This window comes from Fundulus heteroclitus, chromosome 4 (genome assembly GCF_011125445.2).
Source record: "Fundulus heteroclitus isolate FHET01 chromosome 4, MU-UCD_Fhet_4.1, whole genome shotgun sequence".
Lineage (NCBI taxonomy): Eukaryota > Metazoa > Chordata > Actinopteri > Cyprinodontiformes > Fundulidae > Fundulus > Fundulus heteroclitus.
The window spans coordinates 34,153,701-34,181,343 of NC_046364.1; the positions used below are offsets into that span (position 1 = coordinate 34,153,701).

The window sequence follows — 27,643 nt, forward strand, 5'->3', positions numbered from 1 at the left end:
TACACACACACACACACACGTGTATATGTATATTCACACACACACACACACACACACACACACACACACGTGTATATGTATATTCACACACATATGTATATATATATATATATATATATATATATATATATATATATATATATATATATATATATATATATATATATATATATATATATATATATATATATATATGAACCGAATGTCGATGTCAAAGCAAAAACTATGAATAAAGCTGCTGGACAGTTTTCGTAATTTTTATTTTTTTTTATTAACATCATATATGACAACAGATGTACACAAATCTGAAAAACCTGAAGAAGCCGATCCAACTTGCTTCTGTACTTGCAGAGAAAACGAAAAGACAATAAAAAGATTTTTTTTTTTTTAAATAAATAAAATAATAATGGTTTTCGTTAAAATCAATCTCGCTTCAGATCGATGTTTGTTTTCACATTTAACCTTTGTGCACCCTTAACAGTCACAATTTATGTTGTCTGCTGCAAACCTACAGTAGAATTGATGATAAATAAAAGGAACAGCTATTGGTCTCCCGGATAACTTACTGCTAATATCCTAGTTATACGTAACTACGGTCTGTTTTAAATATAAAACTTGTCCTCTTTAGCTCTACCATTGTTCAGAGTGCTACGAGCGTTATTACAGCATTTATATGGAGAATTAATGTTGATTTAATGGTGTTTGTGTAACTTCAGGATTATCTCCAGCTAATGTAAACAATGGCCACAGGAGATGGATAGAAACGTCATTTCCGGCCCATCGTTCGCTTACAGTGCCCTCTAGCTTCCTAAATTACCGATTCGAGTCTGAATTAATCCTGGAGAAATTCAATTCAATTCAATTCAATTCAATTTTATTTATATAGCGCCAAATCATGAAACATGTCATCTCAAGGCACTTTACAAAGTCAAGTTCAATCATATTATACAGATTGGGTCAGATTATACAGATTGGTCAAAAATGTCCGATATAAGGAAACCAGTTGATTGCATCAAAGTCCCGACAAGCAGCATTCACTCCTGGGGAACCATAGAGCCACAGGAAGAGTCATCTGCATTGTACATGGCTTTGCTGCAATCCCTCATACTGAGCAAGCATGAAGCGACAGTGGGAAGAAAAACCACCCATTAGCGGGAAGGAAAAACCTCCGGCAGAACCGGGCTCAGTATGAACGGTCATCTGCCTCGACCGACTGGGGTTACAGAAGACAGAACAGAGACACAACAAGAGAAACAAAAAAGCACAGAAGCACACATTGATCTAGTAATCTGTTCTACATTAGATGGTAGTAGCGGGTGAGCCGTCTTCTCTGGATGATGTCACAGTTAACAGAACGCCAGACCAGGTGTACCTACTATGAAGAGAAAAGAGAGAGAACAGAAAGTTAAAGCAGAAATGACAACACATAATGCATAATTGAAGAACAGTAGAACTCAATAGAGTGAGAAAATTAGATCCTGATATACTCCAGTAGCCTAAGCCTATAGCAGTAAAACTATAAAGGTAGCTGAGAGTAACATGAGCCACTAGTTATAATTTTTGTCAAAAAGAAAAGTTTTAAGCCTAGTCTTAAAAGTAGACAGGGTGTCTGCCTCACGGACCAAAACTGGGAGTTGGTTCCACAGGAGAGGAGCCTGATAGCTAAAGGATCTGTCTCCCATTCTACTTTTAGAGACTCTAGGAACCACCAGCAGACCTGCAGTCTGAGAGCGAAGTGCTCTGTTAGGAACATACGGGGTAATCAGAGCTCTGATATATGATGGAGCTTGATTATTAAGGGCTTTATACGTTAGAAGAAGAATTTTAAATTCTATTCTTGATTTAACAGGAAGCCAATGAAGGGAAGCTAAAATTGGAGAAATATGATCCCTCTTGTTGATTTTCATCAGAACTCTTGCTGCAGCATTTTGGATCAGCTGAAGGCTTTGAACTGCATTTTGTGGACTTCCTGATAGTAAAGAATTACAATAGTCCAGCCTTGAAGTAACAAATGCATGGACCAGTTTTTCAGCATCACTCCTGGACAGAATGTTTCTAATTTTGGCGATATTCCGGAGGTGAAAAAAGGAAACTCTGGAAACCTGTTTAATAAGGGATTTAAATGACATGTCTTGGTCAAAAATAACACCAAGATTTTTTACTTTATTACCAGAGGCCAGGTTAATGCCACCCAGATTAAGTGATTGGTTAAGAAGTTTATTTTTTGAGGACTCTGGCCCAAAGATTACAACTTCGGTCTTGTCAGAATTTAGATGCAGGAAATTTAAAGTCATCCAGCTTTTGATGTCATCAAGACATGACTGCAGTCGAAGTAATTGATTGGATTCATCAGGATTTATGGATAAATATAGCTGAGTTTCATCAACATAACAGTGGAAATTAATCCCATGCTGTCTGATAATTTTGCCTATCGGAAGCATATATATAGTAAAGAGAATTGGTCCAAGGACTGAACCCTGTGGTACTCCACAGGTGACCCTAGAGTTTGAGGAAGATTTATTATTAACATGAACAAATTGGAATCTGTCTGACAGATAAGATTTAAACCAGCCTAATGCATTCCCCTTAATCCCTACAGTATGTTCAAGTCTTTGTAGGAGAATATTGTGATCAACTGTATCAAACGCAGCACTGAGATCTAACAGGACAAGTATAGACACTAGTCCATTATCTGAGGCCATGAGAATATCATTAGTGACTTTCACCAGAGCTGTTTCAGTGCTATGATGAGCTCTGAAGCCTGACTGAAACTCCTCAAGTAGGTCATTACTTTGTAAATGTTCACAAAGTTGATTAGCAACTACTTTCTCAAGAATTTTAGATAAGAAAAGAAGATTAGATATAGCTCTGTAATTTACTAACTCATCTTGATCAAGAGAAGGTTTCTTAAGTAAAGGTTTAATAACAGCTACTTTCAAAACCTGTGGTACATATCCATTTACTAAGGATAGATTAATCATGTCTAAAATAGTGCCACTGATCAAAGGGAATATGTCCTTAAACAACTTGGTTGGGATTGGGTCTAACATACAGATAGAAGGTTTAGATGAAGCTAAAATTTTAGATAGCTCAGAAAGCTCTACTGCTTCTAAACAGTTCAAACACTGCGCAGATTCTAAAGATTCCTCCAATGCTGCCTCACTTACTGAGGACGAGGTAATCATGTTTGGGAGGATGCCAATTATTTTATTTTTAATGGCATCAATTTTATTTATGAAGAATCCCATAAAATCATTACTACTAAGAGCTAAGGGAATGGATGGATCAACAGAGCTGTGGCTCTGGGTAAGTTTGGCAACTGTACTAAAGAGAAATCTAGGATTATTTTTATTCTCTTCAATTAATGATGAAAAATATGCTGCTCTAACTCTGCGGAGGGTCTTGTTATACAACAATAGTCTCCCTCCAGATTAAGTAGGATTCCTCTTGGTGTGTAGAGCGCCATTTTCTCTCCAATTTCCTAACATTGTGCTTCAAGGAACGCAGCTCTGAATTAAACCAAGGAGCCAGCTTCCTGTGAATAATCACCTTCTTTTTCAAGGGAGCTACATTGTCTAATGCAGAACGCAATGAGGAAGTCAGATTGTTAGCAAAGGTATCGATTTGTGAATGGGAAGAAACAGCAATGCTGCCATCTACAGGGCATTTCTGCAATACTGAGGATATTAAAAAGGGGACAGACTCTTTAAGTTTTGATACAGCATTATCCGATAAAAATCTACTATAATGGAACCCTCTTTTGGGGGTGGAGAACTCAGTTAGATTAAACTCAAATGTTATTAAAAAATGATCAGACAGGACAGGGTTGTGAGAGAATACTGTTAATTCTTCACAATCAATGCCATATGTCAGAACAAGGTCTAAAGTATGGAGCCGAGAGTGCGTCGGTTCATGCACATTTTGAGCAAAACCAATTGAATCTAGGATAATTTTAAAGGCTACACTAAGGTTATCACATTCAGTGTCAACATGGATGTTAAAATCACCCACTATAATAACCTTATCAGTATTTAACACCAAATCAGATAAGAAATCTGACAACTCATCCAAAAACTGAGTGTAAGGGCCTGGTGGACGATACAAAACAACAAACAGAAGAGGTTTTATTGCTTTGCAGTTTGGATGAGGGAAACTGAGGGTTAAATGTTCAAAAGAACTGTAATTATTAGTTGGCCTGGGACTAATTAATAAATCAGACTGAAAGATAGTTGCCACTCCTCCTCCTCTTCCCACAGATCTGGGAATGTGGAAATTTGAATAACTGGAGGGGGTTGACTCATTTATACTAACGTAGTCCTCTTGTAGCCAGGTTTCTGTGAGACAAAACAAATCAATCTGATTATCAGAAATCAATTCATTAACTAACAAAGTCTTCGGAGGGAGAGACCTTATATTTAATAGACCACATTTAATTCTTTTATTTTTTGGCTCAAAGTGATCCGTATGGATTTGTATTAGATTTTTATGATTTGTTCCTTTTAGATAAGTTTTTGATCTGTTAAGTTTTGGCCGTGGGAAAGACATCGTCTCAATAGGATAATGGATGGGTAACAGTACAGAAGCTGGAGAGAGGTGTGTTAAACTACGGCTCTGCTTCCTGGTCTGGACCCTGGGTTGTCAGCATTTAGGAGGACTAATAAATCCGGCCAGATTTCTAGAAAGAAGAGCTGCACCCTCCAAAGTAGGATGGATGCCGTCTCTCCGGATCAGACCAGGTTTTCCCCAGAAAGTTCTCCAGTTATCAATGTAGCCCACGTCGTTTTCTGGACACCACCTAGACAACCAGCGGTTGAATGATGACATGCGGCTAAACATGTCATCACTGGTCAGATCAGGCAGGGGACCAGAGAAAATTACAGAGTCCGACATAGTTTTAGCAAACTCACAAACCGAAGCAACACCAACTTTGGTGACCTCTGATCGGCGTGACCGGATGTCATTACCGCCAGCGTGAATAACAATTTTGCGGTATTTACGCTTATCCTTAGCCAGTAGTTTTAGGTAGGATTCTATGTCGCCTGTTCTGGCCCCTGGTAGGCATTTAACTATGGTCCCTGGTTTCTTTAGTGCCACATTTCTCATTATGGAGCTGCCAATAATTAAGGTCGGCTCCTCGGCGAGATTGTCGCTCAGAGGGGAAAATTTATTAGAAACGCAGATGGGTTGGTGGTGATCTGGGGTCTGTAATCTAGAGCTATGCTTCCTACGAACTGTCACCCAGCCAGCCTGGTTACCAGGCTGCTCGGGTGCTACTGCTTTAGGTTCGCTACGTGAAGTTACTCTATGCGGCTCCGCGCTAGCAAAAGAGCGGCTATCAGCTGGTTTTTCAACAGCACGGAGCCGGGTCTCCAATTCTGACACCCTCGCCTCCAAAGCTACAAATAATCACATTAATTTAAAAAAATCAAGTTTCCTAAAGGTTATTGATTTTTACTGAGCAGATCATTCTTTAAAATTTAATTTCCTCGAACAACTTTTTATATAACTCAGATTTGCATTGTGAAACACATACCAAATGTTCTAAACTTTGGTTCTCCATGATGACCTTTGGTTCTCCAATTTAGATCTCCTGAGAAGCAGGATTCACTGAATCATTCTGATGATGGTTTTCAAATATTTTGTCTTTTCGTTTCTTTTGTGTACATAGTTCCTTGTAGCTTCTATTTATCTTATTTTTGCTTAGTAGTTTAGTTAAGTTTCACTAGCCTAGTAGACAGGATTTGTTGATTGAAATATAGTGTTCATTCAGATAAATAACATTCCATAGTGGAGTTCTCTGGATGTTCATTTATTACTGTGAATGCAGTAGGCATTCACAGTTCTTGAGATCCTGTTTCTCTTTATTACTGTGAATGCAGTAGGCATTCACAGTTCTTGAGATCCTGTTTCTCTTTATTCTTTATTCTTCTTCTTAGTGTTTATTCTTCCTAATGCGTTTTTACTGTTTAAAGTTTGATTCGCTTCTCCTCCTACAATTTTTCTCCGATTTCAACCATTCAACTTTTAAACTATTCAGCTTCTTCTGGAATGGATGGCTATGTCTTTTTGTACTTTTAACTCTTCAACTTTTTAAAATATTCAGCTTTTTCTGCAAATTTTCAGCTTTTTTTCTCCCATAGGAAATGAATGTAATTCACTAAAATTCCGCTCATTTCAGCTGCTTTTTGACAGCTTACTGCTTCAGCCTACTTTCAGCTAGAAACGCCATTCAACTTTTAAAATGTAGTGATATCTTTCAGCTATTATGGTCTATTTCAGCTTTTTCATATCTTTTACCATTTTCATATAGTACCTCCTTAAAATAATTTTGGCTTTTCAAGAAATTCAGCAAATAACATGCGTTGCTATGGTCGTCAAGGAGGCAGTTATAGAGTGCGCACTCTAGAAATTCAACAAATTCTTCTTCTCCGAACAACTTCTTCTCACTCGCTCAATTTTCAACCTATCCACATAAATCATACATCAAAACGTAGGAATTTTTGTCTGGATTCAGGAAATGTAACCGTCATTGGTGTAGCATTTATAGATTTTTCGCAAATCACCTCAGAGCGACACAAACCCGAAACCTCCCCCATTCATTTCCTATGGAGCGGTTTTGAAAAATGACGTCTGAAAATCCAAAACATCACACGTTTTCACATCGTCGCTACTCCTAAACCGTTTGATGTACAGGCATGAGACTTTCACATATGAATGTCCCAACCCTTCTGGCACTCACAAAAAAGGAATTTTGTGGATAACTGTTACGGTTTTTCCGCAGGAACTATTTGTTCGGGAGTAGCAAATGTGCAAAATCCTGAAAATGCTTTAGAGCTGCATTGTTCCACATGATCCACTTTTTTACATCGTCGCTGTGCCTACACCGATTTTTGTACAAACATAAAAATGAGCAACATAGTCCTCAAAAGCCTGCTGATACTCAGAGTGAAAGAATTGTTTTGATATCTCTTATACTTTTTCAGCTAGAGCGATTTGTTCGGGACTGTTTTTAGAGGATTTTGCAAATTCCTTAAAAACCCCCTTTAGATCATAATTTTTACGCCTTTATTAAAATATTTCCAGCAAAAAACGATAGCAAGTCTTCTTCCCCTATCCGTTATGAACTAAACGCAGAAAAAATTACGTCTCTACCATTTAGGGATCAGGAGATATGAAGCGTTGTTCGGGGCAAAGTTCTCCATTATAATCCAATGGGACTTATTGTGAGCAAAGTCTCTGCACTTGGGTAGACTGGCCGCTGCAGGTGTGTCAGTGAGTTTCCATGACGACGGAACTCTGAGGGCCAGAGGGAGAGGATCAATTGAGATAGAATGGCAACTTTCGACGCTCGCCGCAGTTGCTGTGATTAATATAGGAATCTGAAATTCGCACAGTCACTTCCTCTTGACATTTTAAAATTTTCAAGTGACTTTCAGCTATGTGTCATTTTTCTGTCCAATTTTGGATTTCACATGCTTTCCTATTGGGCCTTTGCTTCCAACAGGACCTGGCATGATGCCCAGACACGACCCAATTGGCCAATACAGCACCACCCACCTGTGGGAAATGGTGCTACTGACCATTTTGGTCAAATATTGAGTTCTGGGCCCAGATGTGGTGAGGCTGAGTTGCAAAAGGAGGCCAATCTGACCCATGAACTTTGGTCATGTTTGGTGACATTAAGTATTGGCACCCCTATTTGAGGCACTTCCCAGTACAGGATTTGGACCAAACTGACAGAGTACAATCACCCGGTGATCCTGAGCACAACCATGTTAGCGGCTAATGGTTAGCATGTTGCTAATTGGAAGTAGCTCAAGGAGGCTCGGACAAACTTCTGCTTTACAGAGTCTGTACCTCCTTTATACAGAATGCTCCACATTAAGTTTGGGCCTCGTCACGTAAAGCATCTCCAAGTTAGGAGGTGTCAAACATCCAATGCTTTTCAATGGGGCGAAACCCCTTATACTCCCTAGAAATGCAGACCCACATATGGCTACAGTATATTCAAGTTTGAAATTCTACTTATGCTTTGTTAAACGATTCAGTGTTTAGAATGAGTTAGGAAATGTTTGGTGCCTTTCCCTCAGTTTTTTCTTCTTCTAATAATTCAGCTATTGTTCTTTCATGTTCAAATTCTTCAACTCTTTCAAATTCTTCAACTTTTTCAACTTCTTCAATGCTTTTCAGCAATTTTTTCTCTTCTTCAAAGATCTTCTGCATCTTTTGCTTAATCATTCAGCTATCTGCATTCACAGTGCATTTTCGCAGGAAATGCAAATTTTTCTAGTTCTTTATTATTATTACTGTGAATGCAGTAGGCATTCACAGTTCTTGAGATCCTGTTTCTCTTTATTCTTTATTATTACTGTGAATGCAGTAGGCATTCACAGTTCTTGAGATCCTGTTTCTCTTTATTCTTTATTATAGGATATTCTTCCAAATGCGTTTTTACTGTTTAAAGTTTGATTCGCTTCTCCTCCTACAATTTTTCTCCGATTTCAACCATTCAACTTTTAAACTATTCAGCTTCTTCTGGAATCGATGGCTATATCTTTTTGTACTTTTAACTCTTCAACTTTTTAAAATATTCAGCTTTTTCTGCAAATTTTCAGCTTTTTTTCTCCCATAGGAAATGAATGTAATTCACTAAAATTCCGCTCATTTCAGCTGCTTTTTGACAGCTTACTGCTTCAGCCTACTTTCAGCTAGAAACGCCATTCAACTTTTAAAATGTAGTGATATCTTTCAGCTATTATGGTCTATTTCAGCTTTTTCATATCTTTTACCATTTTCATATAGTACCTCCTTAAAATAATTTTGGCTTTTCAAGAAATTCAGCAAATAACATGCGTTGCTATGGTTGTCAAGGAGGCAGTTATAGAGTGCGCACTCTAGAAATTCAATAAATTCTTCATCTCCGAACAACTTCTTCTCACTCGCTCAATTTTCAACCTATCCACATAAATTATACATCAAAACGTAGGAATTTTTGTCTGGAATCAGGAAATGTAACCCTCATTGGTGTAGCATTTATAGATTTTTCGCAAATCACCTCAGAGCGACACAAACCCGAAACCTCCCCCATTCATTTCCTATGGAGCGGTTTTGAAAAATGACGTCTGAAAATCCAAAACATCACACGTTTTCACATCGTCGCTACTCCTAAACCGTTTGATGTACAGGCATGAGACTTTCACATATGAATGTCCCAACCCTTCTGGCACTCACAAAAAAGGAATTTTGTGGATAACTGTTACGGTTTTTTCACAGGAACAATTTGTTCGGGAGTAGCGAATGTGCAAAATCCTGAAAATGCTTTAGAGCTGCATTGTTCCACATGATCCACTTTTTTACATCGTCGCTGTGCCTACACCGATTTTTGTAAAAACATAAAAATGAGCAACATAGTCCTCAAAAGCCTGCTGATACTCACAGTGAAATAATTGTTTTGATATCTCTTATACTTTTTCAGCTAGAGCGATTTGTTCGGGACTGTTTTTAGAGGATTTTGCAAATTCCTTAAAAAACCCCTTTAGATCATAATTTTTTACGCCTTTATTAAACTTTTTCCAGCAAAAACCGATAGCTTTTCTTCTTCCCCTATCCGTTACGAACTAAACGCAGAAAACATTACGTCTCTACCATTTAGGGATCAGGAGATATGAAGCGTTGTTCGGGGCAAAGTTCTCCATTATAATCCAATGGGACTTATTGTGAGCAAAGTGTCTGCACTTTGGTAGACTGGCCGCTGCAGGTGTGTCAGTGAGTTTCCATGACGACGGAACTCTGAGGGCCAGAGGGAAAGGATCAATTGAGATAGAATGGCAACTTTCGACGCTCACCGCAGTTGCTGTGATTAATGTAGGAATCTGAAATTCGCACAGTCACTTCCTCTTGACATTTTAAAATTTTCAAGTGACTTTCAGCTATGTGTCATTTTTCTGTCCCATTTTGGATTTTACATGCTTTCCTATTGGGCCTTTGCTTCCAACAGGACCTGGCATGATGCCCAGACACGACCCAATTGGCCAATACAGCACCACCCACCTGTGGGAAATGGCGCTACACACCATTTTGGTCAAATATTGAGTTCTGGGCCCAGATGTGGTGAGGCTGAGTTGCTAAAGGAGGCCAATCTGACCCATGAACTTTGGTGACGTTTGGCGACATTAAGTATTGGCACCCCTATTTGAGGCACTTCCCAGTACAGGATTTGGACCAAACTGACAGAGTACAATCACCCGGTGATCCTGAGCACAACCATGTTAGCGGCTAATGGTTAGCATGTTGCTAATTGGAAGTAGCTCTAGGAAGCTCGGACAAACTTCTGCTTTACAGAGTCTGTACCTCCTTTATACAGAATGCTCCACAATAAGTTTGGGCCTCGTCACGTAAAGCATCTCCAAGTTAGGAGGTGTCAAACATCCAATGCTTTTCAATGGGGGATGAAACCCCTTATACTCCCTAGAAATGCAGGCCCACATATGGCTACAGTATATTAAAGTTTGAAATTCTACTTCTGCTTTGTTAAACGATTCAGTGTTTAGAATGAGTTAGGAAATGTTTGGTGCCTTTCCCTCAGTTTTTTCTTCTTCTAATCATTCAGCTATTGTTCTTTCATGTTCAAATTCTTCAACTCTCAAATTCTTCAACTTTTTCAACTTCTTCAACTTTTTCAACTTCTTCAATGCTTTTCAGCAATTTTTTCTCTTCTTCAAAGATCTTCTGCATCTTTTGCTCAATCATTCAGCTATCTGCATTCACAGTGCATTTTCGCAGGAAATGCAAATTTTTCTAGTTCCCGTTTATTCTTCCAAATGCGTTTTTACTGTTTAAACTTTGCTTCGCTTCTCCTCCTACAATTTTTCTCCCATTTCAACCATTCAACTTTTAAACTATTCAGCTTCTTCTGGAATGGATGGCTATGTCTTTTTGTACTTTTAACTCTTCAACTTTTTAAAATATTCAGCTTTTTCTGCAAATTTTCAGCTTTTTTTCTCCCATAGGAAATGAATGTAATTCACTAAAATTCCGCTCATTTCAGCTGCTTTTTGACACCTTACTGCTTCAGCCTACTTTCAGCTAGAAACGCCATTCAACTTTTAAAATGTAGTGATATCTTTCAGCTATTATGGTCTATTTCAGCTTTTTCATATCTTTTACCATTTTCATATAGTACCTCCTTAAAATAATTTTGGCTTTTCAAGAAATTCAGCAAATAACATGCGTTGCTATGGTCGTCAAGGAGGCAGTTATAGAGTGCGCACTCTAGAAATTCAACAAATTCTTCTTCTCCGAACAACTTCTTCTCACTCGCTCAATTTTCAACCTATCCACATAAATTATACATCAAAACGTAGGAATTTTTGTCTGGATTCAGGAAATGTAACCGTGATTGGTGTAGCATTTATAGATTTTTCGCAAATCACCTCAGAGCGACACAAACCCGAAACCTCCCCCATTCATTTCCTATGGAGCGGTTTTGAAAAATCACGTCTGAAAATCCAAAACATCACACGTTTTCGCATCGTCGCTACTCCTAAACCGTTTGATGTACAGGCATGAGACTTTCACACATGAATGTCCCAACCCTTCTGGCACTCACAAAACAGGAATTTTGTGGATAACTGTTACGGTTTTTCCGCAGGAACAATTTGTTCGGGAGTAGCAAATTTGCAAAATCCTGAAGACGCTTTGGACCTCCATCACCCCAAATGATCCACTTTTTTACATCGTCGCTGTGCCTACACCGATTTTTGGACAAACATAAAAATGAGCAACATAGTCCTCAAAAGCCTGCTGATACTCACAGTGAAATAATTGTTTTGATATCTCTTATACTTTTTCAGCTAGAGCGATTTGTTCGGGACTGTTTTTAGAGGATTTTGGAAATTCCTTAAAAACCACCTTTAGATCATAATTTTTTACGCCTTTATTAAACTTTTTCCAGCAAAAAACGATAGCTTTTCTTCTTCCCCTATCCGTTACGAACTAAACGCAGAAAAAATTACGTCTCTACCATTTAGGGATCAGGAGATATGAAGCGTTGTTCGGGGCAAAGTTCTCCATTATAATCCAATGGGACTTATTGTGAGCAAAGTCTCTGCACTTCGTTAGACTCGCCCGCTGCAGGTGTGTCAGTGAGTTTCCATGACGACGGAACTCTGAGGGCCAGAGGGAGAGGATCAATTGACATACAATGGCAACTTTCAACCCTCACCGCAGTTGCTGTGATTAATGTAGGAATGTGAAATTCGCACAGTCACTTCCTCTTGACATTTTAAAATTTTCAAGTGACTTTCAGCTATGTGTCATTTTTCTGTCCAATTTTGGATTTCACATGCTTTCCTATTGGGCCTTTGCTTCCAACAGGACCTGGCATGATGCCCAGACACGACCCAATTGGCCAATACAGCACCACCCACCTGTGGGAAATGGTGCTACTGACCATTTTGGTCAAATATTGAGTTCTGGGCCCAGATGTGGTGAGGCTGAGTTGCTAAAGGAGGCCAATCTGACCCATGAACTTTGGTGACGTTTGGCGACATTAAGTATTGGCACCCCTATTTGAGGCACTTCCCAGTACAGGATTTGGACCAAACTGACAGAGTACAATCACCCGGTGATCCTGAGCACAACCATGTTAGCGGCTAATGGTTAGCATGTTGCTAATTGGAAGTAGCTCTAGGAAGCTCGGACAAACTTCTGCTTTACAGAGTCTTTACCTCCTTTATACAGAATGCTCCACAATAAGTTTGGGCCTCGTCAAGTAAAGCATCTCCAAGTTAGGAGGTGTCAAACATCCAATGCTTTTTCAATGGGGGGCGAAACCCCTTTTACTCCCTAGAAATGCAGGCCCACAATATGGCTACAGTATATTCAAGTTTGAAATTCTACTTCTGCTTTGTTAAACGATTCAGTGTTTAGAATGAGTTAGGAAATGTTTGGTGCCTTTCCCTCAGTTTTTTCTTCTTCTAATAATTCAGCTATTGTTCTTTCATGTTCAAATTCTTCAACTCTTTCAAATTCTTCAACTTTTTCAACTTCTTCAACTTTTTCAGCTTCTTCAATGCTTTTCAGCTATTTTTTCTCTTCTTCAAAGATCTTCTGCATCTTTTGCTTAATCATTCAGCTATCTGCATTCACAGTGCATTTTCGCAGGAAATGCAAATTTTTCTAGTTACTGTGAATGCAGTAGGCATTCACAGTTCTTGAGATCCTGTTTCTCTTTATTCTTTATTCTTCTTCTTAGTGTTTATTCTTCCTAATGCGTTTTTACTGTTTAAAGTTTGATTCGCTTCTCCTCCTACAATTTTTCTCCGATTTCAACCATTCAACTTTTAAACTATTCAGCTTCTTCTGGAATGGATGGCTATGTCTTTTTGTACTTTTAACTCTTCAACTTTTTAAAATATTCAGCTTTTTCTGCAAATTTTCAGCTTTTTTTCTCCCATAGGAAATGAATGTAATTCACTAAAATTCCGCTCATTTCAGCTGCTTTTTGACAGCTTACTGCTTCAGCCTACTTTCAGCTAGAAACGTCATTCAACTTTTAAAATGTAGTGATATCTTTCAGCTATTATGGTATATTTCAGCTTTTTCATACCTTTTACCATTTTCATTTAGTACCTCCTTAAAATAATTTTGTCTTTTCAAGAAATTCAGCAAATAACATGCGTTGCTATGGTCGTCAAGGAGGCAGTTATTGAGTGCGCACTCTAGAAATTCAACAAATTCTTCTTCTTCGAACAACTTCTCCTCACTCGCTCAATTTTCAACCTATCCACATAAATTATACATCAAAACGTAGGAATTTTTGTCTGGAATCAGGAAATGTAACCCTCATTGGTGTAGCATTTATAGATTTTTCGCAAATCACCTCAGAGCGACACAAACCCGAAACCTCCCCCATTCATTTCCTATGGAGCGGTTTTGAAAAATGACGTCTGAAAATCCAAAACATCACACGTTTTCACATCGTCGCTACTCCTAAACCGTTTGATGTACAGGCATGAGACTTTCACATATGAATGTCCCAACCCTTCTGGCACTCACAAAAAAGGAATTTTGTGGATAACTGTTACGGTTTTTCTGCAGGAACAATTTGTTCGGGAGTAGCGAATGTGCAAAATCCTGAAAATGCTTTAGAGCTGCATTGTTCCACATGATCCACTTTTTTACATCGTCGCTGTGCCTACACCGATTTTTGTACAAACATAAAAATGAGCAACATAGTCCTCAAAAGCCTGCTGATACTCACAGTGAAATAATTGTTTTGATATCTCTTATACTTTTTCAGCTAGAGCGATTTGTTCGGGACTGTTTTTAGAGGATTTTGCAAATTCCTTAAAAAACCCCTTTAGATCATAATTTTTTACGCCTTTATTAAACTTTTTCCAGCAAAAACCGATAGCTTTTCTTCTTCCCCTATCCGTTACGAACTAAACGCAGAAAAAATTACGTCTCTACCATTTAGGGATCAGGAGATATGAAGCGTTGTTCGGGGCAAAGTTCTCCATTATAATCCAATGGGACTTATTGTGAGCAAAGTCTCTGCACTTTGGCAGACTGGCAGCTGCAGGTGTGTCAGTGAGTTTCCATGACGATGGAACTCTGAGGGCCAGAGGGAGAGGATCAATTGAGATAGAATGGCAACTTTCGACGCTCACCGCAGTTGCTGTGATTAATGTAGGAATCTGAAATTCGCACAGTCACTTCCTCTTGACATTTAAAAATGTTCAAGTGACTTTCAGCTATGTGTCACTTTTCTGTCCCATTTTGGATTTTACATGCTTTCCTATTGGGCCTTTGCTTCCAACAGGACCTGGCATGATGCCCAGACACGACCCAATTGGCCAATACAGCACCACCCACCTGTGGGAAATGGCGCTACTGACCATTTTGGTCAAATGTTGAGTTCTGGGCCCAGATGTGGTGAGGCTGAGTTGCTAAAGGAGGCCAATCTGACCCATGAACTTTGGTGACGTTTGGTGACATTAAGTATTGGCACCCCTATTTGAGGCATTTCCCAGTACAGGATTTGGACCAAACTGACAGAGTACAATCACCCGGTGATACTGAACGCAACCATGTTAGCGGCTAACAGTTAGCATGTTGCTAATTGGAAGTAGCTCTAGGAAGCTCGGACAAACTTCTGCTTTACAGAGTCTGTCCCTCCTTTATACAGAATGCTCCACAATAAGTTTGGGCCTCATCACGTAAAGCATCTCCAAGTTAGGAGGTGTCAAACATCCAAAGCTTTTCAATGGGGGCGAAACCCCTTATACTCTCTAAAAATGCAGGCCCACATATGGCAACAGTATATTCAAGTTTGAAATTCTACTTCTGCTTTGTTAAACGATTCAGTGTTTAGAATGAGTTAGGAAATGTTTGGTGCCTTTCCCTCAGTTTTTTCTTCTTCTAATCATTCAGCTATTGTTCTTTCATGTTCAAATTCTTCAACTCTTTCAAATTCTTCAACTTTTTCAACTTCTTCAACTTTTTCAACTTCTTCAATGCTTTTCAGCTATTTTTTCTCTTCTTCAAAGATCTTCTGCATCTTTTGCTCAATCATTCAGCAATCTGCATTCACAGTGCATTTTCGAAGGAAATGCAAATTTTTCTAGTTACTGTGAATGCAGTAGGCATTCACAGTTCTTGAGATCCTGTTTCTCTTTATTCTTTATTATTATTATTATTACTGTGAATGCAGTAGGCATTCACAGTTCTTGAGATCCTGTTTCTCTTTATTCTTTATTATTACTGTGAATGCAGTAGGCATTCACAGTTCTTGAGATCCTGTTTCTCTTTATTCTTTATTATTATTATTACTGTGAATGCAGTAGGCATTCACAGTTCTTGAGATCCTGTTTCTCTTTATTCTTTATTACTGTGAATGCAGTAGGCATTCACAGTTCTTGAGATCCTGTTTCTCTTTATTCTTTATTCTTCTTCTTCTTCTTAGTGTTTATTCTTCCTAATGCGTTTTTCCTGTTTAAAGTTTGATTCGCTTCTCCTCCTACAATTTTTCTCCGATTTCAACCATTCAACTTTTAAACTATTCAGCTTCTTCTGGAATGGATGGCTATGTCTTTTTGTACTTTTAACTCTTCAACTTTTTAAAATATTCAGCTTTTTCTGCAAATTTTCAGCTTTTTTTCTCCCATAGGAAATGAATGTAATTCACTAAAATTCCGCTCATTTCAGCTGCTTTTTGACAGCTTACTGCTTCAGCCTACTTTCAGCTAGAAACGCCATTCAACTTTTAAAATGTAGTGATATCTTTCAGCTATTATGGTCTATTTCAGCTTTTTCATATCTTTTACCATTTTCATATAGTACCTCCTTAAAATAATTTTGGCTTTTCAAGAAATTCAGCAAATAACATGCGTTGCTATGGTCGTCAAGGAGGCAGTTATAGAGTGCGCACTCTAGAAATTCAACAAATTTTTCTTCTCCGAACAACTTCTTCTCACTCGCTCAATTTTCAACCTATCCACATAAATTATACATCAAAACGTGGGAATTTTTGTCTGGATTCAGGAAATGTAACCCTCATTGGTGTAGCATTTATAGATTTTTCGCAAATCACCTCAGAGCGACACAAACCCGAAACCTCCCCCATTCATTTCCTATGGAGCGGTTTTGAAAAATGACGTCTGAAAATCCAAAACATCACACGTTTTTGCATCGTTGCTACTCCTAAACCGTTTGATCTACAGGCATGAGACTTTCACATATGAATGTCCCAACCCTTCTGGCACTCACAAAAAAGGAATTTTGTGGATAACTGTTACGGTTTTTCCGCAGGAACAATTTGTTTGGGAGTAGCAAATTTGCAAAATCCTGAAGACGCTTTGGACCTCCATCACCCCAAATGATCCACTTTTTTACATCGTCGCTGTGCCTACACCGATTTTTGTACAAACATAAAAATGAGCAACATAGTCCTCAAAAGCCTGCTGATACTCACAGTTAAATAATTGTTTTGATATCTCTTATACTTTTTCACCTAGAGCGATTTGTTCGGGACTGTTTTTAGAGGATTTTGGAAATTCCTTAAAAAAACCCTTTAGATCATATTTTTTTACGCCTTTATTAAACTTTTTCCAGCAAAAAACGATAGCTTTTCTTCTTCCCCTATCCGTTACGAACTAAACGCAGATAAAATTAAGTCTCTACCATTTAGGGATCAGGAGATATGGAGCGTTGTGCGAGGCAAAGTTCTCCATTATAACCCAATGGGACTTATTGTGAACAAAGTGTCTGCACTTGAGTAGACTGGCCGCTGCAGGTGTGTCAGTGAGTTTCCATGACGACGGAACTCTGAGGGCCAGAGGGAGAGGATCAATTGAGATAGAATGGCAACTTTTGACGCTCACCGCAGTTGCTGTGATTAATGTAGGAATCTGAAATTCGCACAGTCACTTCCTCTTGACATTTTAAAATTTTCAAGTGACTTTCAGGTATGTGTCATTTTTCTATCCCATTTTGGATTTCACATGCTTTCCTAATGGGCCTTTGCTTCCAACAGGACCTGGCATGATGCCCAGACACGACCCAATTGGCCAATACAGCACCACCCACCTGTGGGAAATGGCGCTACTGACCATTTTGGTCAAATATTGAGTTCTGGGCCCAGATGGGGTGAGGCTGAGTTGCTAAAGGAGGCCAATCTGACCCATGAACTTTGGTGACGTTTGGCGACATTAAGTATTGGCACCCCTATTTGAGGCACTTCCCAGTACAGGATTTTGACCAAACTGACAGAGTACAATCACCCGGTGATCCTGAGCACAACCATGTTAGCGGCTAATGGTTAGCATGTTGCTAATTGGAAGTAGCTCTAGGAAGCTCGGACAAACTTCTGCTTTACAGAGTCTGTACCTCCTTTATACAGAATGCTCCACAATAAGTTTGGGCCTCGTCACGTAAAGCATCTCCAAGTTAGGAGGTGTCAAACATCCAATGCTTTTCAATGGGGGCGAAACCCCTTATACTCCCTAGAAATGCAGGCCCACATATGGCAACAGTATATTCAAGTTTGAAATTCTACTTATGCTTTGTTAAACGATTCAGTGTTTAGAATGAGTTAGGAAAAGTTTGGTGCCTTTCCCTCAGTTTTTTCTTCTTCTAATAATTCAGCTATTGTTCTTTCATGTTCAAATTCTTCAACTCTTTCAAATTCTTCAACTTTTTCAACTTCTTCAACTTTTTCAACTTCTTCAATGCTTTTCAGCTATTTTTTCTCTTCTTCAAAGATCTTCTGCATCTTTTGCTTAATCATTCAGCTATCTGCATTCACAGTGCATTTTCGCAGGAAATGCAAATTTTTCTAGTTCTTTATTCTTCTTCTTCTTCTTAGTGTTTATTCTTCCAAATGCGTTTTTACTGTTTAAACTTTGCTTCGCTTCTCCTCCTACAATTGTTCTCCGATTTCAACCATTCAACTTTTAAACTATTCAGCTTCTTCTGGAATGGATGGCTATGTCTTTTTGTACTTTTAACTCTTCAACTTTTTAAAATATTCAGCTTTTTCTGCAAATTTTCAGCTTTTTTTCTCCCATAGGAAATGAATGTAATTCACTAAAATTCCGCTCATTTCAGCTGCTTTTTGACAGCTTACTGCTTCAGCCTACTTTCAGCTAGAAACGCCATTCAACTTTTAAAATGTAGTGATATCTTTCAGCTATTATGGTCTATTTCAGCTTTTTCATATCTTTTACCATTTTCATATAGTACCTCCTTAAAATAATTTTGGCTTTTCAAGAAATTCAGCAAATAACATGCGTTGCTATGGTCGTCAAGGAGGCAGTTATAGAGTGCGCACTCTAGAAATTCAACAAATTCTTCATCTCCGAACAACTTCTTCTCACTCGCTCAATTTTCAACCTATCCACATAAATTATACATCAAAACGTAGGAATTTTTGTCTGGATTCAGGAAATGTAACCCTCATTGGTGTAGCATTTATAGATTTTTCGCAAATCACCTCAGAGCGACACAAACCCGAAACCTCCCCCATTCATTTCCTATGGAGCGGTTTTGAAAAATGACGTCTGAAAATCCAAAACATCACACGTTTTCGCATCGTCGCTACTCCTAAGCCGTTTGATGTACAGGCGTGAGACTTTCACATATGAATGTCCCAACCCTTCTGGCACTCACAAAAAAGGAATTTTGTGGATAACTGTTACGGTTTTTCCGCAGGAACAATTTGTTCGGGAGTAGCGAATTTGCAAAATCCTGAAGACGCTTTGGACCTCCATCACCCCAAATGATCCACTTTTTTACATCGTCGCTGTGCCTACACCGATTTTTGTACAAACATAAAAATGAGCAACATAGTCCTCAAAAGCCTGCTGATACTCACAGTGAAATAATTGTTTTGATATCTCTTATACTTTTTCAGCTAGAGCGATTTGTTCGGGACTGTTTTTAGAGGATTTTGCAAATTCCTTAAAAAACCCCTTTAGATCATAATTTTTTACGCCTTTATTAAACTTTTTCCAGCAAAAAACGATAGCTTTTCTTCTTCCCCTATCCGTTACGAACTAAACGCAGAAAAAATTACGTCTCTACCATTTAGGGATCAGGAGATATGAAGCGTTGTTCGGGGCAAAGTTCTCCATTATAATCCAATGGGACTTATTGTGAGCAAAGTCTCTGCACTTCGGTAGACTCGCCCGCTGCAGGTGTGTCAGTGAGTTTCCATGACGACGGAACTCTGAGGGCCAGAGGGAGAGGATCAATTGAGATAGAATGGCAACTTTCGACGCTCACCGCAGTTGCTGTGATTAATGTAGGAATCTGAAATTCGCACAGTCACTTCCTCTTGACATTTTAAAATTTTCAAGTGACTTTCAGCTATATGTCACTTTTCTGTCCAATTTTGGATTTCACATGCTTTCCTATTGGGCCTTTGCTTCCAACAGGACCTGGCATGATGCCCAGACACGACCCAATTGGCCAATACAGCACCACCCACCTGTGGGAAATGGCGCTACTGACCATTTTGGTCAAATATTGAGTTCTGGGCCCAGATGTGGTGAGGCTGAGTTGCTAAAGGAGGCCAATCTGACCCATGATCTTTGGTGACGTTTGGCGACATTAAGTATTGGCACCCCTATTTGAGGCACTTCCCAGTACAGGATTTGGACCAAACTGACAGAGTACAATCACCCGGTGATCCTGAGCACAACCATGTTAGCGGCTAATGGTTAGCATGTTGCTAATTGGAAGTAGCTCTAGGAAGCTCGGACAAACTTCTGCTTTACAGAGTCTGTACCTCCTTTATACAGAATGCTCCACAATAAGTTTGGGCCTCGTCATGTAAAGCATCTCCAAGTTAGGAGGTGTCAAACATCCAATGCTTTTTCAATGGGGGGGCGAAACCCCTTATACTCCCTAGAAATGCAGGCCCACAATATGGCTACAGTATATTCAAGTTTGAAATTCTACTTCTGCTTTGTTAAACGATTCAGTGTTTAGAATGAGTTAGGAAATGTTTGGTGCCTTTCCCTCAGTTTTTTCTTCTTCTAATCATTCAGCTATTGTTCTTTCATGTTCAAATTCTTCAACTTTTTCAACTTCTTCAACTTTTTCAACTTCTTCAATGCTTTTCAGCTATTTTTTCTCTTCTTCAAAGATCTTCTGCATCTTTTGCTTAATCATTCAGCTATCTGCATTCACAGTGCATTTTCGCAGGAAATGCAAATTTTTCTAGTTATTATTATTATTATTCCTGTTTATTCTTCCAAATGCGTTTTTACTGTTTAAACTTTGCTTCGCTTCTCCTCCTACAATTTTTCTCCCATTTCAACCATTCAACTTTTAAACTATTCAGCTTCTTCTGGAATGGATGGCTATGTCTTTTTGTACTTTTAACTCTTCAACTTTTTAAAATATTCAGCTTTTTCTGCAAATTTTCAGCTTTTTTTCTCCCATAGGAAATGAATGTAATTCACAAAAATTCCGCTCATTTCAGCTGCTTTTTGACAGCTTACTGCTTCAGCCTACTTTCAGCTAGAAACGCCATTCAACTTTTAAAATGTAGTGATATCTTTCAGCTATTATGGTCTATTTCAGCTTTTTCATATGTTTTACCATTTTCATATAGTACCTCCTTAAAATAATTTTGGCTTTTCAAGAAATTTAGCAAATAACATGCGTTGCCATGGTCGTCAAGGAGGCAGTTATAGAGTGCGCACTCTAGAAATTCAACAAATTCTTCTTCTCCGAACAACTTCTTCTCACTCGCTCAATTTTCAACCTATCCACATAAATTATACATCAAAACGTAGGAATTTTTGTCTGGAATCAGGAAATGTAACCCTCATTGGTGTAGCATTTATAGATTTTTCGCAAATCACCTCAGAGCGACACAAACCCGAAACCTCCCCCATTCATTTCCTATGGAGCGGTTTTGAAAAATGACGTCTGAAAATCCAAAACATCACACGTTTTCGCATCGTCGCTACTCCTAAACCGTTGGATGTACAGGCATGAGTCTTTCACATATGAATGTCCCAACCCTTCTGGCACTCACAAAAAAGGAATTTTGTGGATAACTGTTACGGTTTTTCCACAGGAACAATTTGTTCGGGAGTAGCGAATGTGCAAAATCCTGAAAATGCTTTAGAGCTGCATTTTTCCACATGATCCACTTTTTTACATCGTCGCTGTGCCTACACCGATTTTTGTACAAACATAAAAATGAGCAACATAGTCCTCAAAAGCCTGCTGATACTCACAGTGAAGGAATTATTTTGATATCTCTTATACTTTTTCAGCTAGAGCGATTTGTTTGGGACCGTTTATAGATGATTTTTGAAATTCATTAAAAAAACCCTTTATATCATAATTTTGTATGCCTTTATTAAACTTTTTCCAGCAAAAACCGATAGCTTTTCTTCTTCCCCTATCCGTTACGAACTAAACGCAGAAAAAATTACGTCTCTACCATTTAGGGATCAGGAGATATGAAGCGTTGTTCGGGGCAAAGTTCTCCATTATAATCCAATGGGACTTATTGTGAGCAAAGTCTCTGCACTTTGGTTGACTGGCCGCTGCAGGTGTGTCAGTGAGTTTCCATGACGACGGAACTCTGAGGGCCAGAGGGAGAGGATCAATTGAGATAGAATGGCAACTTTCGACGCTCACCGCAGTTGCTGTGATTAATGTAGGAATCTGAAATTCGCACAGTCACTTCCTCTTGACATTTTAAAATTTTCAAGTGACTTTCAGCTATGTGTCATTTTTCTGTCCAATTTTGGATTTCACATGCTTTCCTATTGGGCCTTTGCTTCCAACAGGACCTGGCATGATGCCCAGACACGACCCAATTGGCCAATACAGCACCACCCACCTGTGGGAAATGGCGCTACTGACCATTTTGGTCAAATATTGAGTTCTGGGCCCAGATGTGGTGAGGCTGAGTTGCTAAAGGAGGCCAATCTGACCCATGAACTTTGGTCATGTTTGGTGACATTAAGTATTGGCACCCCTATTTGAGGCACTTCCCAGTACAGGATTTGGACCAAACTGACAGAGTACAATCACCCGGTGATCCTGAGCACAACCATGTTAGCGGCTAATGGTTAGCATGTTGCTAATTGAAAGTAGCTCTAGGAAGCTCGGACAAGCTTCTGCTTTACAGAGTCTGTACCTCCTTTATACAGAATGCTCCACAATAAGTTTGGGCCTCGTCACGTAAAGCATCTCCAAGTTAGGAGGTGTCAAACATCCAATGCTTTTCAATGGGGGCAAAACCCCTTATACTCTCTAGAAATGCAGGCCCACATATGGCAACAGTATATTCAAGTTTGAAATTCTACTTATGCTTTGTTAAACGATTCAGTGTTTAGAATGAGTTAGGAAATGTTTGGTGCCTTTCCCTCAGTTTTTTCTTCTTCTAATCATTCAGCTATTGTTCTTTCATGTTCAAATTCTTCAACTCTTTCAAATTCTTCAACTTTTTCAACTTCTTCAACTTTTTCAACTTCTTCAATGCTTTTCAGCTATGTTTTCTCTTCTTCAAAGATCTTGTGCATCTTTTGCTTAATCATTCAGCTATCTGCATTCACAGTGCATTTTCGCAGGAAATGCAAATTTTTCTAGTTCCTGTTTATTCTTCCAAATGCGTTTTTACTGTTTAAACTTTGCTTCGCTTCTCCTCCTACAATTTTTCTCCGATTTCAACCATTCAACTTTTAAACTATTCAGCTTCTTCTGGAATGGATGGCTATGTCTTTTTGTACTTTTAACTCTTCAACTTTTTAAAATATTCAGCTTTTTCTGCAAATTTTCAGCTTTTTTTTCTCCCATAGGAAATGAATGTAATTCACTAAAATTCCGCTCATTTCAGCTGCTTTTTGACAGCTTACTGCTTCAGCCTACTTTCAGCTAGAAACGCCATTCAACTTTTAAAATGTAGTGATATCTTTCAGCTATTATGGTCTATTTCAGCTTTTTCATATCTTTTACCATTTTCATATAGTACCTCCTTAAAATAATTTTGGCTTTTCAAGAAATTCAGCAAATAACATGCGTTGCTATGGTCGTCAAGGAGGCAGTTATAGAGTGCGCACTCTAGAAATTCAACAAATTCTTCTTCTCCGAACAACTTCTTCTCACTTGCTCAATTTTCAACCTATCCACATAAATTATACATCAAAACGTAGGAATTTTTGTCTGGATTCAGGAAATGTAACCCTCATTGGTGTAGCATTTATAGATTTTTCGCAAATCACCTCGGAGCGACACAAACCCGAAACCTCCCCCATTCATTTCCTATGGAGCGGTTTTGAAAAATGACGTCTGAAAATCCAAAACATCACACGTTTTTACATCGTCGCTACTCCTAAACCGTTTGATGTACAGGCATGAGACTTTCACATATGAATGTCCCAACCCTTCTGGCACTCACAAAAAAGGAATTTTGTGGATAACTGTTACGGTTTTTCCGCAGGAACAATTTGTTCGGGAGTAGCGAATGTACAAAATCCTGAAAATGCTTTAGAGCTGCATTTTTCCACATGATCCACTTTTTTACATCGTTGCTGTGCCTACGCCGATTTTTGTACAAACATAAAAATGAGCAACATAGTCCTCAAAAGCCTGCTGATACTCACAGTGAAAGAATTAATTTGATATCTGTTATACTTTTTCAGCTAGAGCGATTTGTTCGGGACAGTTTTTAGAGGATTTTGGAAATTTCTTAAAAATTTCCTTTAGATCATAATTTTTTACGCCTTTATTAAACTTTTTCCAGCAAAAAACGATAGCTTTTCTTCTTCCCCTATCCGTTACGAACTAAACGCAGAAAAAATTAAGTCTCTACCATTTAGGGATCAGGAGATATGGAGCGTTGTGCGAGGCAAAGTTCTCCATTATAACCCAATGGGACTTATTGTGAACAAAGTGTCTGCACTTGAGTAGACTGGCCCGCTGCAGCTGTGTGAGTGAGTTTCCATGACGACGGAACTCTGAGGGCCAGAGGGAGAACCTCCATTGGGATACAATGGCAACTTTCGACGCCCGCTGCAGTGGCTGTGATTAATGTAGGAATCTGAAATTCGCACAGTCACTTCCTCTTAACATTTTAAAATTTTCAAGTGACTTTCAGCCATGTGTCACTTTTCTGCCCCATTTGGGATTTCACATGCTTTCCTATTGGGCCTTTGCTTCCAACAGGACCTGGCATGATGCCCAGACACGACCCAATTGGCCAATACAGCACCACCCACCTGTGGGAAATGGCGCTACTGACCATTTTGGTCAAATGTTGAGTTCTGGGCCCAGATGTGGTGAGGCTGAGTTGCTAAAGGAGGCCAATCTGACCCATGAACTTTGGTCATGTTTGGTGACATTAAGTATTGGCACCCCTATTTGAGGCACTTCCCAGTACAGGATTTGGACCAAACTGACAGAGTACAATCACCCGGTGATCCTGAGCACAACCATGTTAGCGGCTAATGGTTAGCATGTTGCTAATTGGAAGTAACTCTTTGAAGCTCGGACAAACTTCTGCTTTACAGAGTCTGTACCTCCTTTATACAGAATGCTCCACAATAAGTTTGGGCCTCGTCACGTAAAGCATCTCCAAGTTAGGAGGTGTCAAACATCCAGTGCTTTTCAATGGGGGCGAAACCCCTTATACTCCCTAGAAATGCAGGCCCACACATGGCTACAGTATATTCAAGTTTGAAATTCTACTTATGCTTTGTTAAACGATTCAGTGTTTAGAATGAGTTAGGAAATGTTTGGTGCCTTTCCCTCAGTTTTTTCTTCTTCTAATAATCCAGCTATTGTTCTTTCATGTTCAAATTCTTCAACTCTTTCAAATTCTTCAACTTTTTCAACTTCTTCAACTTTTTCAACTTCTTCAATGCTTTTCAGCTATTTTTTCTCTTCTTCAAAGATCTTCTGCATCTTTTGCTTAATCATTCAGCTATCTGCATTCACAGTGCATTTTCGCAGGAAATGCAAATTTTTCTAGTTTCTGTTAATAAATTCTTGAACTTGAAGAGAAATTCCTCTTATCCGGGTTGGATGTATGAATGGATGAATGGATGGATGGATTGATGGATGGATGGATGGATGGATGGATGGATGGATGGATGGATGGATGGATGGATGTAGACAAGTTGTCACTCATTTATGCCATATGTGTGCATACTTTGCTGTTAGAAGAACTCCCATGCTCAACTACAACTGATGACATTTCAATAGTAATATAACTCCACAGCTTTCGGAGTTCCTTATGATTTCAGCTGTATGGATCTGTCCTTATTCTCACTGATTTTTCTCAGGCGTACTCGGCTCTTAAAGATAAACCTGCTGGAGGACAAGTTGCAGCTGTGCTTGTTTCTTTTTCCATCCTCTTTGGCATAATAAATCCGATTTTTTATCAGCTGCTGATAAAAAGGACAGATTGGTAAAAAGATATTTTTTTTTAAAGAATACAGGTTTCTGGGAAGCTTGTTGCCAAGATAATGTATTATCACATATATTTAAAGTCGATGTACAAATTGTGGAAAATGCTACAGTTTGCAGTTTGTGTGAATTTACATGCATCAGAAACGCCCACATCAACGCTGTATGAATGTTATTGAGTAAAGCTTCTTTCCTGGCAAAATCTTGCCTTTTTATTCTTTCCACCTTTTGTGTCATTGTCTTTTACATTAAAATCATCACGCAAAGAGATGCATATATGTATACTCAATACAAAAACACCTTTACTGCAGCAAGTGTTTTCATTGAACAACGCAGGATATAGACAAATATCCACATATTTGTCTTTAAGATGAAATTCAGAGAGCTAAATACCAGTTGGAAAGTAAACAATAACACACAATGTAACATGTACATATGGACTTTGGACATTTTAAGTACCTAACCTGTAGAAGAGGTGTGCGGTGACATTTCATGAGGACATCTGATGCAGAGAAAGCTGTTGTATCCGAAAAAGATGGAACAGCAACAGTTGATCATTCCTAAAGAAACATGTGGCTCTCCTTCATCACAATATTAAAACAACATAACAGTAATAACAGTTCAATTCAATTTTATTTATAAAGTGCCAATTCATGAAACATGTCATCTCAACCATGCTAATTGTCTCCTTAGGAAGCTCCTTACAGATTTTTCAATTTACTGTATACTGTAATGGAGAAGCTCTCAACAAGTAAACCCTTCCTACAGAAACCATAACATTTATGGAGGAAAGTACCAGCCAGCTGCTCATGATTCAACCATCATTACCCTGTAGGAGCGCCTCTATAAATGTAGGAGCATACAGATGTGGATTTTAGCCTGTTTCACATTATTCAGGGGAGAAGCTTTAAGACCGTTGTTAATCTTTCCTGTAGCGACTATCAACCACCTTTTTGTCGCTTCTGGGTGCGGGGAATCTGGAATTTAACGCGCTTACAAAATGATGTTGAAACCAGGAGATAAGGTATGGGCGTTCCCATTTATTGAAGTCAGTTTGTATATGAACAAACAAGCTGAGTGGGATGGACAGGTAATTATGGAGAGTGTGGATATAACAGAATGTAACCAGTGGACGCAGGCTATTGTGTGCCAAAGAAAGCGGTAAAAACCGTATGACCTCCCGTCACCCAAATCCTTTCTGCCCTCTCACGTCGCACCTATAAAGCCTTCCCCTCCACACCGCCACCAGTGGTAGAGCAGAATATAGGTCAGTGTGTCAACCTAAACAAAACACCGCCACCCAAAACAAATAAACCAGAAACAAACCATACCTAAACACCAACAACTATAAATGGCTCCTACACACCGGCCCCAATTGTGTAGACAGCACAATTCAACAAACATCAAAACAGGAGCCCCAGAAATATGTAGGCCCAAGCATTTTCCTTTTTTTTTTTTTTTTAAATACAGAGTCAAATGGCTTCTTGAAGAAGAAATATTTTGGAGATGGATCTTTCCAGTTGTCCTGTTTGTGTCTTCAACTGTACAGCACGCACAAGTCCATGTTTATCTGGGTAAGTATTTGTAACCCTTCCGAGGATCCAAGAACCACGAGGAGCAGAACGATCCACAACCACCACGATATCGTCAACAGCAAAACTTCTCCGAGGTCTGGACCATTTCTGTCTTTCCTGCAGCAAAGGTA

At 38.9% G+C, this 27,643-nt stretch overlaps 1 protein-coding gene across 3 annotated transcripts in view; it reads right to left on the reverse strand.

Annotated features, from left to right (window-relative positions):
- LOC118562987 overlaps positions 1–27,643 on the reverse strand; it is a 137,333-nt gene that overhangs the window by 9,042 nt on the left and 100,648 nt on the right. The window contains exon 6 of one of the 3 annotated variants that reach the window (XM_036136443.1): positions 25,983–26,498. The exons of the other annotated variants lie outside the window; for them this stretch is intronic. Coding sequence (XP_035992336.1) covers positions 26,398–26,498 — 101 coding nt within the window. The 3' untranslated portion in view covers positions 25,983–26,397. Of the gene's footprint in view, positions 1–25,982; positions 26,499–27,643 lie in introns of those variants that run through there. 3 annotated transcript variants of the gene reach the window in all.